A 13735-nucleotide genomic window follows, 5' to 3' on the forward strand; every position below is an offset into this window, starting at 1 on the left:
TTGTGAAATTAATTAAGACAATAGCAAAGCCAAAAGCCTAAAGGGATTAAAATCTGACGGCAGCAAACGTAAACAACTAAGAAAGTGTAACTTCAAACACACACAATCCAGGGAAGAAAACCTAACTTCTTTGAGCTAAAGTTGCGGAGAATCAAGTTCAAAGTAGGCTAAACTTACTTTCAATTTACCACCCTTGACTGTTCAGCAAAATGAAAACAACCTGGCAAACAGTTTCCATAAAATCATATCTCCCCCAAGTAAATTTTCTCACTAAAAGGAAACAATAAACAAGAAGAATGTTTTTTTGTAGTCCTTTGTTTTTACGTTAGAGATTCTTAAAAATTCATACAGGCGTGGTAAGACAGAAGACAGTAAACAGTTTACAGAAAGGAATTATGATGTCTTACTTGCTATAGGAAAAATTAGATTCATGGAATTTTGAGAGATTATTTATCCCCTTAGCCTTTATTCATATATTAGAGAAGGTTTTTTTTTTTTTTGGCAATCTGTGAAATTTATAGACTTAAAAAAATAAAGGGCTTCAAACTACTTCTATCTTTAATATAGTATTAACTAACATTTTAATTGCATGTTTAAAAATTCAAAACCACAATCCCGCCAGCAATTCTAACTGTTACCATTTAGAGAAAATAATAGGGATAATGACATTCATCAAATTTACTAAACCTGATGTTATGCTAGTCACCATAATGACCTACTGTACTTCTTTTATTAAAGAATTCTTAGACCATTTGCTACTGAATTAATGTTTAACTGGTAAACTGAGGCAAAATACTGGATAATCTGAGAAGGCACAAGTGCAGAGTCCACTGTACAAAACTACTGAGCCATGCTTTCCCCCTTTATGTGCTTTTCCAGATATATTTTAAACTCAGCAAAAGGTAAAATTTAAATTCGGCATAATTAACTTTAACTGTGCCTTTCTTTTTGCTTGAAAACTCTTCTCATACACTGCCACCGATTCAATTTCACCTGTAGGTAATGAACACAGAACTCATTGTGGGGAAAATAAACCAGAATGGGAAAAAAGAGAAGTTATCAGATACACAAAGGAGTGAAACAGCCGACTGAAAAACACCTTAACCACAATACTTTCCCTCCACCCTTAAGGAGGTATTCTTAGTATTTTGGTCACCATTTCTTTCAGGAAAGACCCCACAGGTTCCAGAAGCTCCCAAGTTGAGTACTCACCTAGTTCATCTGAATGCTGAATCAGGGCTTTTATTTCTGCTAAGCTGGTCGCCCCCTCTTGGGAGACCGAAGCTTCTGCCCCCTCCTCTGGGTCCTCCACCTTAGTCACGGTAAAGTGTGGCATTGTTACACGTAGAAATCCCGTGCTCTTTCTGTATTCACACTGCCCTCCACTCTACTTTCCTTACCTACCTCTTCCTTACTGTGCCCCTTTCGCACTCAAATCACTGCCTACGGGAGACGAAGGCTGGGAAGAGGGAAGTACTTTCTGCTCACGTGACCTACAGCCCCAAGGGAGTGGAACGCTGGAAGACACGCCTTCCACAGTGTTTATCATTCACTCGAAAGGATTAAGCACTCCACCCCTTGCTTATGGTTGTTAAGCTCAAGAATCCCAAGAACTTCTTAGACCGCCTTTCCAGAGCTGCCAAAAGCTGCGAGTGGGCAGAATTCATGACCTGCCGCCCACTGTGTGCTCACCCGCTCGTTTCCTTCACTTAAGTTATTTCCATCCCTATGTGCACGTCGTGATCTCAACCTCTGCCCTCATATTTCACACGAGAAAGATTAGGGAACAGTTCATTGTACAAACTTTCCTCTTTAAAAAGAAACTGGCACCACATAAATTTAGGAAATGAAACAAACTATTTGTAAGCTTCTGTTGTTGCTTTACTTCAAAGCATATGAAAAATAGTAATTTCTTATGGTTCCGATGAGAACATTCAGCAAGTATTCAATGAATGCCTACATATTTTATACAAGGCATAGTTGTAGATACTGTAGTGTATACCACAACTTCCAAGAACAGACATTAATATTCCCCGAAGTCCAAGTTTGTTTAAAAGAGCAAAATACTTTTAAAGAGTTCAGACTTTTTTTTTGGACAGAGTTTAAACATCGTGTTTTAAAGAAAAAAATTCAAGAAAATCCCTCTGATTAGGTGGTGTATGGTTCCTTCAACACATGTAACATATTTAAATCTTGGTATATTTTATCACATAACTGTGTCCACTGCTCAGTTGATGGCTTTAACTATAGAGTATGAGGTCTATCTCTGCACTGATAAGGGACTTCAGTACATTGAGCCCTGTGGTAACTTCTATGTTGATGATAGAATGTAAGGGCTTTGTTGTTAGTAACACCTGACATATAAGGCTGCACTAAATTTAACAAAGAAGGAATGATAGTTTATAATCCTCATTTATTCCTATACCGTTTCTAAAAGAAAAGGAAACCAATAGTTGTTAAAGATCCACTTTGTACTCTGCATTGTACTAAAAACTTTTCATTATGATTTCATTTAATCATCACAGAAACATTAGGCTAAGGAACTTGCCCAAAGTCACAGAGTTTGTAAACAGCAAAGCCCAACCTAAAAACCTGTAATACCCTTGTTAGTAAGCAACATAGAAGTTTCACAGAAAGAAAACACACACACGCCCCTAAATTTTATTTCATGGGTTCCCATGTAGCACTGATTTGTAATCTTAGCTGCATACTGGAATCACCTGGGGAAATTTACAAAATACTGATGCCTGGGTCCTATCCCAGATACTGTAATTTAATTGCTCTGGAGTAGAGCCTGGGCAATAAGGCTTTTAAAAGCTCCCCTATTTCTCACTCTCAGATGGTTCAAACAAGCAGCCAAGATTGCAAATTACTACTATATGGGGGAAAAAAGTTTATCACCTAAGAAGTCTTCGTAACTATTTTATTTTTGAAAGAAAATTAAGCGTGGTAGTGCCTTGGGTGATTTTCCCATACTTACAACTCAGGAAGCTACTCTACTAATTTATTCAAAGGAACTTAACTACCAAATTGTCAAAAATTTCAATAGTAGATTCTGGGTTCCAAATTCTTCAGTGCCACTGGATATTTCCAATAGGATCTTGCCTTTCATATTTATTATAAAAAGAGAGTTGAACTAGGGCTAATCTACAGTTGATGGATAAGAACAATGACTTGTGTTATACATTTGTGCACAGCTTGTGCATATAAGTCTATGTACAAATGTTATCCTGTCACCTCTCCCCTCTAAAAATATCTGCAGACCAAACAAGTAGGAAGGCAAAACATTCCTGCTGACCTATGATAGGCGTATTTATTTACCAAACTCGATGATTTGATACCACAGTGCTCAGCAATTTTAAAATAGTTCTCTCCTAGAGTGGCCTATAGATAAAAGTGCAATGGCAAAAAAAAATTGAAGGCAAAGTTAAAGTAATACAGAAAAAGCTGGGGAGGGGGGCGGTTCTGGTAAAGCTGAGGGCAGTGCTGTGTAGACAGGGATTAGATAGGGAAGGTAGGATATAAGAAAATGCTATTTAAAGTACAATAAACTACCACAATGGGGGCACCTGGCTGGTTTAGTTGGAAGAGCCTGTAACTCTTGATCTTGGGGCTGTAATTTGGAGTCCCCCATTGGGCATAGTGACTACTTAAAAAATAAATAAGATAAAAACATCAATAAACTACCACAATGAAGTACCACTGCATATCCACACTAATGGCTAAAACTGATAAGACTGGAAACACCAAATCTGGTGAGAATGTTAAACAAAAGATACTTTTATATATTGGCGTAAATTGGTTCACCCAATTTAGGGAAAAGTCTAGTACTCTCCCCTATAACTCAGCAATTGCACTTCTAGGTATTTATCCTCCCAAAATGAAAACATATTCCCACAAAAAGACTTGTCCAAGAATATTCATAACAGCTTATGAACAATAACCAAAAACTGGAAACAACCCAGATGTATATCCATAGCAGAATGGGTAAACCAACTATGATGTATTCATACAAAAGATTACTATTCAGATAAAAAAAGGAATGACTCAGTGATACAAGCAACAATCTGAATGCATATCAAAACATCACGCTATATGAAAGTAGCCTTAAGAGTGCACAATATATGAACCAACTATATGAGGTTTTACAACAGGCAAAACTAATCTATGGTGCAAAAACAAACAAACCAGGACAAGGGCTGCCTCTGGGGGAAGGGGGACTCAGGAAAACTTCCCAGAGTGATAGTAATATTCTACATCTTGTTAGAGTTTAGGATTCCATAGGTGTATGCATTCATCAAAAGTTAGCTGATGTTCACTTCAAATTAGTGTTATTCATTGTATGAAAACTTCACCTAAAAAAAAAAAAAAGCTACAAGGGTGCCTGGGTGTCTCAGTTGGTTAAGTGGCCGACTCCTGATTTCAGCTCAGGTCATAAGCTCCAGATCATGAGATCAAGCCCCACATCAGACTCTGTGATGACAGTGCTGAGCCTGCTTGGAACTCTCTCTTCCTCTCTCTCTGCCCCTCCCCTGCTCTCTCTGTCTCTGTCTCTCAATAAATAAATAAATAAATAAATAAATAAATAAATGAATGAATGAATGAATGAATGAATAAATGTATTTTTTAAAAAGCTACAAACAAATACTGAATTCTAATAATATGCATTTTGAAGTATCTGGGAGAGGTGAACTGATATCTGTAATTTACCTCGAAATGCAGTAAGATAGATGGATAAAGAGGTGTTAGGAAAAGTACAATAAAATGTTAATGATAGATTCTGCGTGGTGGGTGTACAGGTGTTCACTTATATAAAAGCCTTCCAACTTTCTGTATGTTTGAAAATTTTCATAATAAAACACTGGAAAAAATACAAACTGACACCATTATGAAAATGAACATATAAGTCAGAGACTGGGAGAAAATATTCATAAAACATGTACTTGACAAAGGACTTATATCTTAAATATATAAAAATCCTCTACAACTCAATAAGAAAAAAACTGAATACAAAATAAAAAAAGATTTAAATAGACAATTCACAAAGGAAGTTATATAAATGGCTAATAAGCACTGGAAAAAGTGTTCAACATCATTGGCTTTCAGGAAATGCAAATTAAAATCACCATTAAAACTGTTGGCAAGGATGTAGAGCAAATGTTGGTGGGAATATAAAATAATACAACCACTTTGGAAAAAGGTTTGGCAGCTTTTTATAAATTTTGTCTTTTTTTTTCATTTGAGAGAAAGAGAGAGAGCAAGAGCAAGGAAGAGGGGCAGAGGGGGAGAGGGAGAGAGGGAGGGAGGGAGGGAGAGAGGGAGAGAGGGAGAGAGAGAGAGAGAGAGAGAGAGAGAGAGAATTTTAAGCAGGCTCCATCACCACAGGGCTCAATTCCATAACCTTGGGATCATGACCTAAGTTGAAATCAAGGGTTGGACAGATGCTCAACCGACTGAGACACCCTGGTGCCCCTTTTACAAATTTCAAACATGTTTATAAACCTTTATTCATAACAGCCCAAATAGGAAACAGACAAGTTATCCATCAATAAGATAAACAACCTGTAGTATATTCATACAATAGAGTATTACTCAACAATAACCAGGAACAAACTACTGATACATTCAACAACATGGATGAATCTCAAAAACATTTTAAGTTATATATTACATATTAATCATATGCATACAAAAGTGTTTAGAGTTGAAGCATAACTGATGCCCGCAACTTAATTTGAAATGCTTTAGGGGCGCCTGGGTGGCGCAGTCGGTTAAGCGTCCGACTTCAGCCAGGTCACGATCTCGCGGTCCGTGAGTTCGAACCCCGCGTCAGGCTCTGGGCTGATGGCTCGGAGCCTGGAGCCTGTTTCCGATTCTGTGTCTCCCTCTCTCTCTGCCCCTCCCCCGTTCATGCTCTGTCTCTCTCTGTCCCAAAAATAAATAAACGTGGAAAAAAAAAAAAAAAAAGAAATGCTTTAAAAATAGATGGATCCAATGGAAGGGATAAATAGGTAGTAAAACAAATAGAGTGTAATGTTAATTGTAGCATCTGGAGGATAAAGATGGTTGTTCACCAAAAGTCTTACAATTCTTCTGTATGTTTGAAAATTTTCTTAATAAAATGTTGGAAAAAATTCAATGAACTGAAGTTCACTGAAATCTTTATAAAGATCTTTAGGTGTGAGAGTATAAAGCAAAGCACTTATGGGTCAAATTCCATTTCATGTAAAATTTAAGCAGTTACATAAATGCTAGTCCTGTACTTTGATTTTATAGTGTTGAATGCTGTTTGAAATGAATCATACACGTTTGAAATATTTAGTTTTACATTTAAAAAAAACTATTTTTTTTCAAATCTTTTTTTTTTTTAAGTTTATTTCTTTAGAGATAGAGACAGCATGAACGGGGGAGGAGCAGAGAGAGAGGGAGAAGAGAGAGAATCCCAAGCAGACTCTGCACCGTGAGCACAGAGCCCGACGTGGGCTTGAACCATGAAACTTCGAGATCATGACCTGAACCGAAACAGAGAGTTGGAAGCTTAACTGACTGAGCCACCCAGGCGCCCCTATGGTATTTTTTAGTAGTAAGACATAAGCCCAGGCTAGGGCAAAAGCGCATTTATAATGGCATTACTCCCATAGTGCTTTGTACATTAGGCCAAATATTATACATTATTTATATTACTAGTTTCAGTAAAACTTTTTTGTGACATTATGTTTGTTTTTTTAAAAAGCATGCCCATTCTTTAGAAGAATGGATCTACCATGGGTAATATTTTGGAAGTACAATTTACTGTTCTACACTATCCAATTACTTATTTTTAATCAGAGCTAACAACTCATGACAACCAGCATTTTGTTTTATTCAAACCATTTATTAAAAAAACAAAGACAAATTAGATTTAGTGAAAAGACTTGAACAATTAAGGGAAAGTAAGTGGGAAATTATTTTCAACATAAGGATTCTCTTCCAGGTTGTACTATACTGTTATACTACATCACTCAATTTTAGAGCAAATCATATATGCATTTCCTCTTCATTCTCAGAACCTGAGAACTGTATTATACAAAAGCCATTCACAAATAACCTAGAACCACACTACATCCTGCTGAAGTGATTCTTAAGAATCTAGTAATGCATGCTAAAAATGAATTCACGATGCAAGAAAACTTCTATAAGTAAGCAGCAAGCAAAATCCCTGGAATTAAAAAGCCACATACATTTTGAATACATGAGTTTTACCAAATGTCATTCTGTCCATTCCTGAGAGCAGTTTTTAGATATGACGTTAAGGATTTAGTAACATATTAAATAGTATTCTTTCAAAAAACTTAAAAATGCAACTAGAGCTTGATCAAAGGTACCAGCATGCTATTAAAAAGCTGGAAAAATATAAAATAGAACAATAGCTCCCATGACACACACAATGTAGACTTAACTCATCTGTCTACACCTTTTTACAGAATTCTCTCATAGACACACACACACACACACACACACACACACATTTGATGGGGATGGTGTGCAAAGAAAAAAGGATTCTGATTTGGAAAACAGCTTCAAATCTTATGAATCTCTCCTAAACTCTTGTAGTTTGAAGATACCATTCAGAGTGCTTTATCTACTATTGAGATCCAGCCACACTTGAGAGAGCCTTTAAAATTGTAGCCAATTGACAGTTTTGTGCTTACAGCATTTGTTTTATTACAAATGGTGTTTTTACAACAAATAGTAAAGAAAGTGGAATCTACTTCCAAGTAGTTGCTTTTTCCCCCCCAAGCAGTTGCTTCTAATGTAGTAAGTTGTTACTTCAAAATATTTAGGATAGACATTCTCATCAAATCGTTGTAAATGCCAGCCAGCAACTAAATATAAATAGAAAATGGCATTATGCTTTAATTTTCTTGATTAAGGTAAATTTATGATGAACTTTGAGCAACAAAGGTTAATTATGTTTTATCCTCAGTAAATTCTTCATGAAGTTTACATAGAAGTAAACCCTTCGTACTCTTCATTCTATGAATCTTTCTAACAATAAATTCATCTTATTAAAAGATGTTGTTTGACAGGAAAAAGATCTGAATTATAGGATTTCATTAAAATGTCTGAATTATAGAACTTCTAAAAAAGCACAGAATTTACAAAAATTTTAACTTACCTTCAAATATTAAGAAAAGAAAGAGGTCATGTGTTAAAGCAGGCATTCTTAAGGAAAATATCAGACTTGCATAAAGGACTAACTTACTCCGTGACCCCCATTCAGTTACTCAGGCTTTAAAGGGAAACACTACCTCATGAGGTATCATTCAGAAGGTTAGGCAAACATTCAAAAGAACAGTGCGTTGCAAATGATTGCTGGTAAAGGAATATTTTTCTTTATATTCAGAATTCATTGAGGACTAAAAATCTTATGAATTACTAGAAAAATATACAAAACACAAGTTCTAATTTTTATTATTAGATTTGACATAAAATTGCTCTATCAAACTGCTAAGCAAGTTTTTTAAAACTTTCAATTTCTGAACTTACCTCCTCACACAGGTTAAGTAGACAGCTGATGGACCAGCACCATTTACATACTACACTCCATGGCTGTGTTACAGAATACTGTAAACATTTTACTGGCAGTTCACTACTTAAATTTAGAGCTATAGCTAGAAAAGTATACAGACTCTCATTCTTAAGTAGAAATATATATATATATACATATATATATATTTTTTCCTTAATATATCAGCAAACCCTCTTTCCCCTTCAGACACTGGAAATAGTGGTTTAAAATATTGAAATGATCACAAATTCTAAATATTGCCTTATGTAGACAAGTACAGAAAGAATTATAGAGTCAATCAATTACTCTGGTGAAGACCAACTACAATGGATAGTAAGAACTTATAACCCCTAAATCTCAGAATTACATAAAATTGTCCATGAAAATGGGTTTTTATAAAATGGCATCAGTGATTAATATATAACATATGTTGGGGCTAACAACTGAAAGATAATAAATACCTCAGACATTATTTTCTGATGGATTCATAATATTGCATTGTAAGAAAGGCAGAGACTTCTCCAAATCAAAATGTAAGGAAAATCTCATGCTTTATTGAAGCTGAAGAAATCACGCATTATTCAATACATATTTGAGTGACCATTATGTGCCAGGAAATAGGAATACAATGGAGAACAAGACACTGTTCCTGCCCTCAAGGAGCTCACAATCATGTTATCTACCTCACTATATAATAAAAGGCAACATCAGACCAGTTCTGTAAGTACAATATAATGTAAACATAGAACCTTGAGGGCACAACGCACTACTACCTTGCCCAGTTACTTCTTCAAGGACCTACAGGTGTGAATCTTCACTAAAGAAAAGAACGAAGTAGGAGGATAGTTGATGGCTGGCCAATTTGATAGCTACATCACCCATTTTGGCTGATATTAAAGAAGGCATTATCAAAACCCTTTGTGTACCCAAGAGTCCTCAGCTTCCACTGTTTCCTTCTTCACGATATTACAACTCCCTGTATAAATAAGGCTGCCCATCTCTTTCATTAGTCTAATGTGATTATAGCCTAGATACTGTAAGACCCAAGAATCACCAACCAAAAACGTAGCACTGGCACTATGAACATAGACTACTCAGTAACTCACTCAGAATTTCATTTTTGATGTAGGACATTCCATTCTATAAATGAAATACTTGCTAGATAGGTTTCTAGTCAACACTACGAACAGTGCATGGAAAATGAAACTGCAACATACTGTCAAAACTTAAGACATATTTCTAAAAATATAAAGAAAAATGAAAATACAATTCAAAACAAAATTTTCTTGTTAATTTCACCTCAGAGAACAAGTTTTTGTTTTTAAAGAAGTTATTGCTTCCTTTCTTCCAACAAAACTCCCATGAGAGAGAGAAAGCGCATATGCACAAGTGGGAGAGAGGGGCAGAAGACGGGGGGGGGGGGGGAGGGGGTGGAGAGAGAGAAAGAGAGAGAGAGAGAGAAAGAGAGAGAATCTCAAGCAGACTCCACGTTCAGCATGGAGTCTGATGCAGGGCTCCATCCCATAATCCTGGGACCATGACCTGAGCCAAAATCAGGAGTTGGATGCTCAACTGACTGAGCCACCCAAGAACCCCCAAAACTCCATTTTAAAATAGATATACCACAAGGTGCCTGGGTGGCTCAGTTGGTAGAACATGTGATTACCAATTTCAGGGTTGTGATCTAGCCCCACGTTGGGGGTAGAGATTACTAAAAACCAAAACCAAAACCAAAAAACAAGTAGATCTACTGAAACTAGAAATACGAATATTAACTTTCAGGAAGATGAACTAATGTGCCTAATAACTGTATAATTCAGCACTACCAAATTGCCCTGGGTATTTGCAAGCCATTTATTTAAAAGACACTGAAATAAGGGCACCTGGCTGGCTCAGGTGGTAGAACATGTGACTCTTGATCTCAGGGCTGTAGGTTTGAGCCCCATGTTGGGTGTAGAGATTACTTAAAAATAAAATCTTAAAAAAAAAATACATACTTTTAGGCCAGATTTCCTTTTAGGAACACAGAACCTTAAAATTACTCAGGAAACATGTCATTTTACTACCTTCTTTTGAAAAAACAAAAACCCCTATTTCCTTTCATGCCCCCAATCCAGACAAAAAACTGCAAAAATGTACACTGAACATAAAAATTCTTTTTCTTTTATACTTCTTCTACTCTACCTTTGCTGCTTACTAAATGCTTCAATACAGCCAACTAATGTTAGTAGAGGAAGTGTAATAACAGGGATACTGATACTAAAATCACACACACCTGGGTTTAAGTTACTAATCTTCAATTTATTACTTGTATGACCTTGGGCAGGTTACTTAACCTTATCAGTTTCAATTTTCTCCTGGATGAGAAATCCCATCATAGCTCTGAAGAAAATGACTTTATTTTAAATGAAAAATATCAAAACATGATTTTTCATTTAATAGGGAAGAATGTTTTCTATTTCCTAATAATTCTTAGAATTCTATTGGAAATGAGTACACTGCAAAACTAAGAAACAAATTTTTTATTTTAAAAAAATGTTTATTTTGAGAGACAGAGTGTGAGAGTGTGCACGAGCAAGTGGGGGATGGGCAGAGAACAAGAGAGAGCGAGAATGCCAAGCAGGGTCTGATGCAGGGCTTGATCTCATGAACTGTGAGATCATGACCTGAGCTGAAATCAAGAGTCTGATACTGAACCAACTGAACCACCTGGGAGCCCCTAAAAAATTTTTTAAATAAAAAAAATTTTTTTTTAATAATTTAGGATGTAAACTAGCCAGTTGTGAAAGTAAGTATTCTTTCTGGAGATATATATATATATATATATATATATATATATATATATATATATATATATATATATAAAAGCTTGGATGTTAAATGCAAATGCTCTCAAATAAGATAAATTTCAGTTTGGTTCAATTTCTCATAGCTCCTCAAAGTGATAATGTACATATTTATACAAGAGTTTTAAAAAGTTTTTTAAGTTTATTTATTTTTAAATAATTTAGAGAGAGAGAGAGAGACTGAATCTCAAGCAGGCTCTGCACTGCCAGTGCAGAGGTCGATCGATGCAGGGCTCAAACTCCCAAACTGTAAGATCATGACCTGAGCAGAAATCAAGAGTTGGACACTCAAACTGACTAAGCCACCCAGGTGTCCCAATATATACGAGTTTTTAAACTCACTGTTTTCTTGTTTTTAAACTAGCTGTATAAAAACGGAATAGTTTTACCCCTAAGTAAAAGTAGATTTGTCTAGTGAAATGGAGAAAATGAAGAAATTCAGGTGCCACTTGGCCAAAAATTAAAACTATTAACCAAATGGTTCTGACTGTAAAAAGAGGAATGCTGTGGTGCTTGGGTGGCCCAGTTAATTGAGGGTCCGACTCTTGATTTCAGCTTGGGTCATGATCCCACGGTCATGGGATCGAGCCCTGCATCGGGCACTGTGCTGAGGTCGGAGTCTACTTGAGATTCTCTCTTTCTCCCTCTGTCCCTCTGCCCCACTTGCACGTGCTCTCTCTAAAATAAAAAAAGAAATAACATAAAAATAAACAGAGGAATGCTACCAATTGAATATCTTGCATGGATTTCTCAAGACCATTAGAAAAGTATAAGGCTGAGCAATGCAGTAATAAAAACGCAAAGCCAAAGATGCCACTGACTAATTTCGTAGAGAAACTGGAGACTGAAACACAGTTCTAAAAGAACAGGAAATTTTAAATTGAAAAACACAAACAAACAAACAAAAATACAACAACTAAAGTTAGGATTAAAACCCAAACACAAACACACCTCTTATCTCTTAATTACTTATACACACTTTTTGTTTTCTATCTCTGGCTTTTCAACTACAAAAACTTCCATTTTAAGACTAAAAAAAAGCTTCAGCCCTCACATTTTTTCAGTAGACATCCAAAGGTAACTTCAGAATTTCAGATTGTGGACAGCCTTTCAATTTGATTTATTCACTATTGTGACTTGATTCTGAAATTTTGTTAACTCTAAGTTCCACCAATGATTTAACAGTAGCTTAAAATTCTTCAAAAGTAAAATGCACCTAAATGTCAGAAATGTTAAAAAGATGACAAGTGTATGCCTTAGAACCGAGCAAATATGGTAGTAATATTTATTATTCATCAACTATGGAACTTCTGCATTTAAAGCAAGATGCCTTGTGTGTCTGCTTGTGTGTGTGCTGTATGTTCTGCAGTTTTGTGCTCACACCTTCATTTATAATTGCTGGGCTTCTACACAATACACCAAAGCACTAATCACAGGATTGCAATGAGAAAAATCTTCTTATTTCCCTATTTACTTACAAAACTTCATTAAAATAACACATTGTTTTATACATTCACAAAATAAAATGCTTTCATAATTCCTACAATATACCCCTCCAAAGTTTCGTATGTGCTAAGAAACCCATCACCATACTCTGGTTTCTCTTCATATCACATAAATCTTTCGCCTTTCTTTACAAAAAAGAAAAAGAAAACAACAACAACAACAACAAGAGACCTCGCCAAGAACTCAAACACATATAATTTGCATTATTCTGATTCAGCAAACCCACCAGATGCAGCTGCTGTGCAGACTGTGTCACACCAAAAGGGCAGGGGTTGGGGGTTGAAATCCAGTTTGTCCTTCTCTAGTGAAGCCTGGAAGGGCTGTCTTTTTTACAATTTACATAAAGGTTGGGGCACTTCAGTGGCTCAGTCAGTTAAGTGTCTGACTCTTGATTTCAGCTCAGGTCATGATCTCATGGTTTGTGAGTTTGGGCCCTGTGTAGGACTCCACACTGACAGCACGAAGCCTGATTGGGATTCTCTTTTCCCTTCCTTGTCTGCCTGTCCTCCACTTTTGCTCTCTCTCTCTCTTGCTCTCTCTCAAAATAAATAAACAAAGTTTAAAAAAAAAGAATTTGCACAAAGGTCTTGCTATTTCAGAGTGCAGGCAGAGGGGACAAAAAGAGAGGCAGCTACAATCCAAAAGTTCATAGCAAGACATCATCCGCATAGGTCATTACAAATTATCTTAAATGTCAGCGTTAGAAACATTACTCTTATTCTAACAGTCTTGAAATGGGAAGTATAACTTTTAAAAGTGACCAGGAGTGTCCTCTTCCTTCTTTTCCATTCCAGTAGAGATAATATCAAAGCAAGGTTTATGAGAATCTGGA

General features: G+C 36.0%; 1 protein-coding gene across 3 annotated transcripts in view; it reads right to left on the minus strand.

The window, feature by feature from the left end:
• SLC12A6 (solute carrier family 12 member 6) overlaps nucleotides 1-13735 on the minus strand; it is an 81136-nt gene that overhangs the window by 59301 nt on the left and 8100 nt on the right. Inside the window, exon 1 of one of the 3 annotated variants that reach the window (XM_027066867.2) lies at nucleotides 1213-4345. The exons of the other annotated variants lie outside the window; for them this stretch is intronic. Within the exon in view, the coding sequence (XP_026922668.1) occupies nucleotides 1213-1336 (124 nt within the window). The 5' untranslated portion in view covers nucleotides 1337-4345. Of the gene's footprint in view, nucleotides 1-1212; nucleotides 4346-13735 lie in introns of those variants that run through there. 3 annotated transcript variants of the gene reach the window in all.

The sequence above is a fragment of the Acinonyx jubatus genome, chromosome B3 (assembly GCF_027475565.1).
Source record: "Acinonyx jubatus isolate Ajub_Pintada_27869175 chromosome B3, VMU_Ajub_asm_v1.0, whole genome shotgun sequence".
NCBI lineage: Eukaryota > Metazoa > Chordata > Mammalia > Carnivora > Felidae > Acinonyx > Acinonyx jubatus.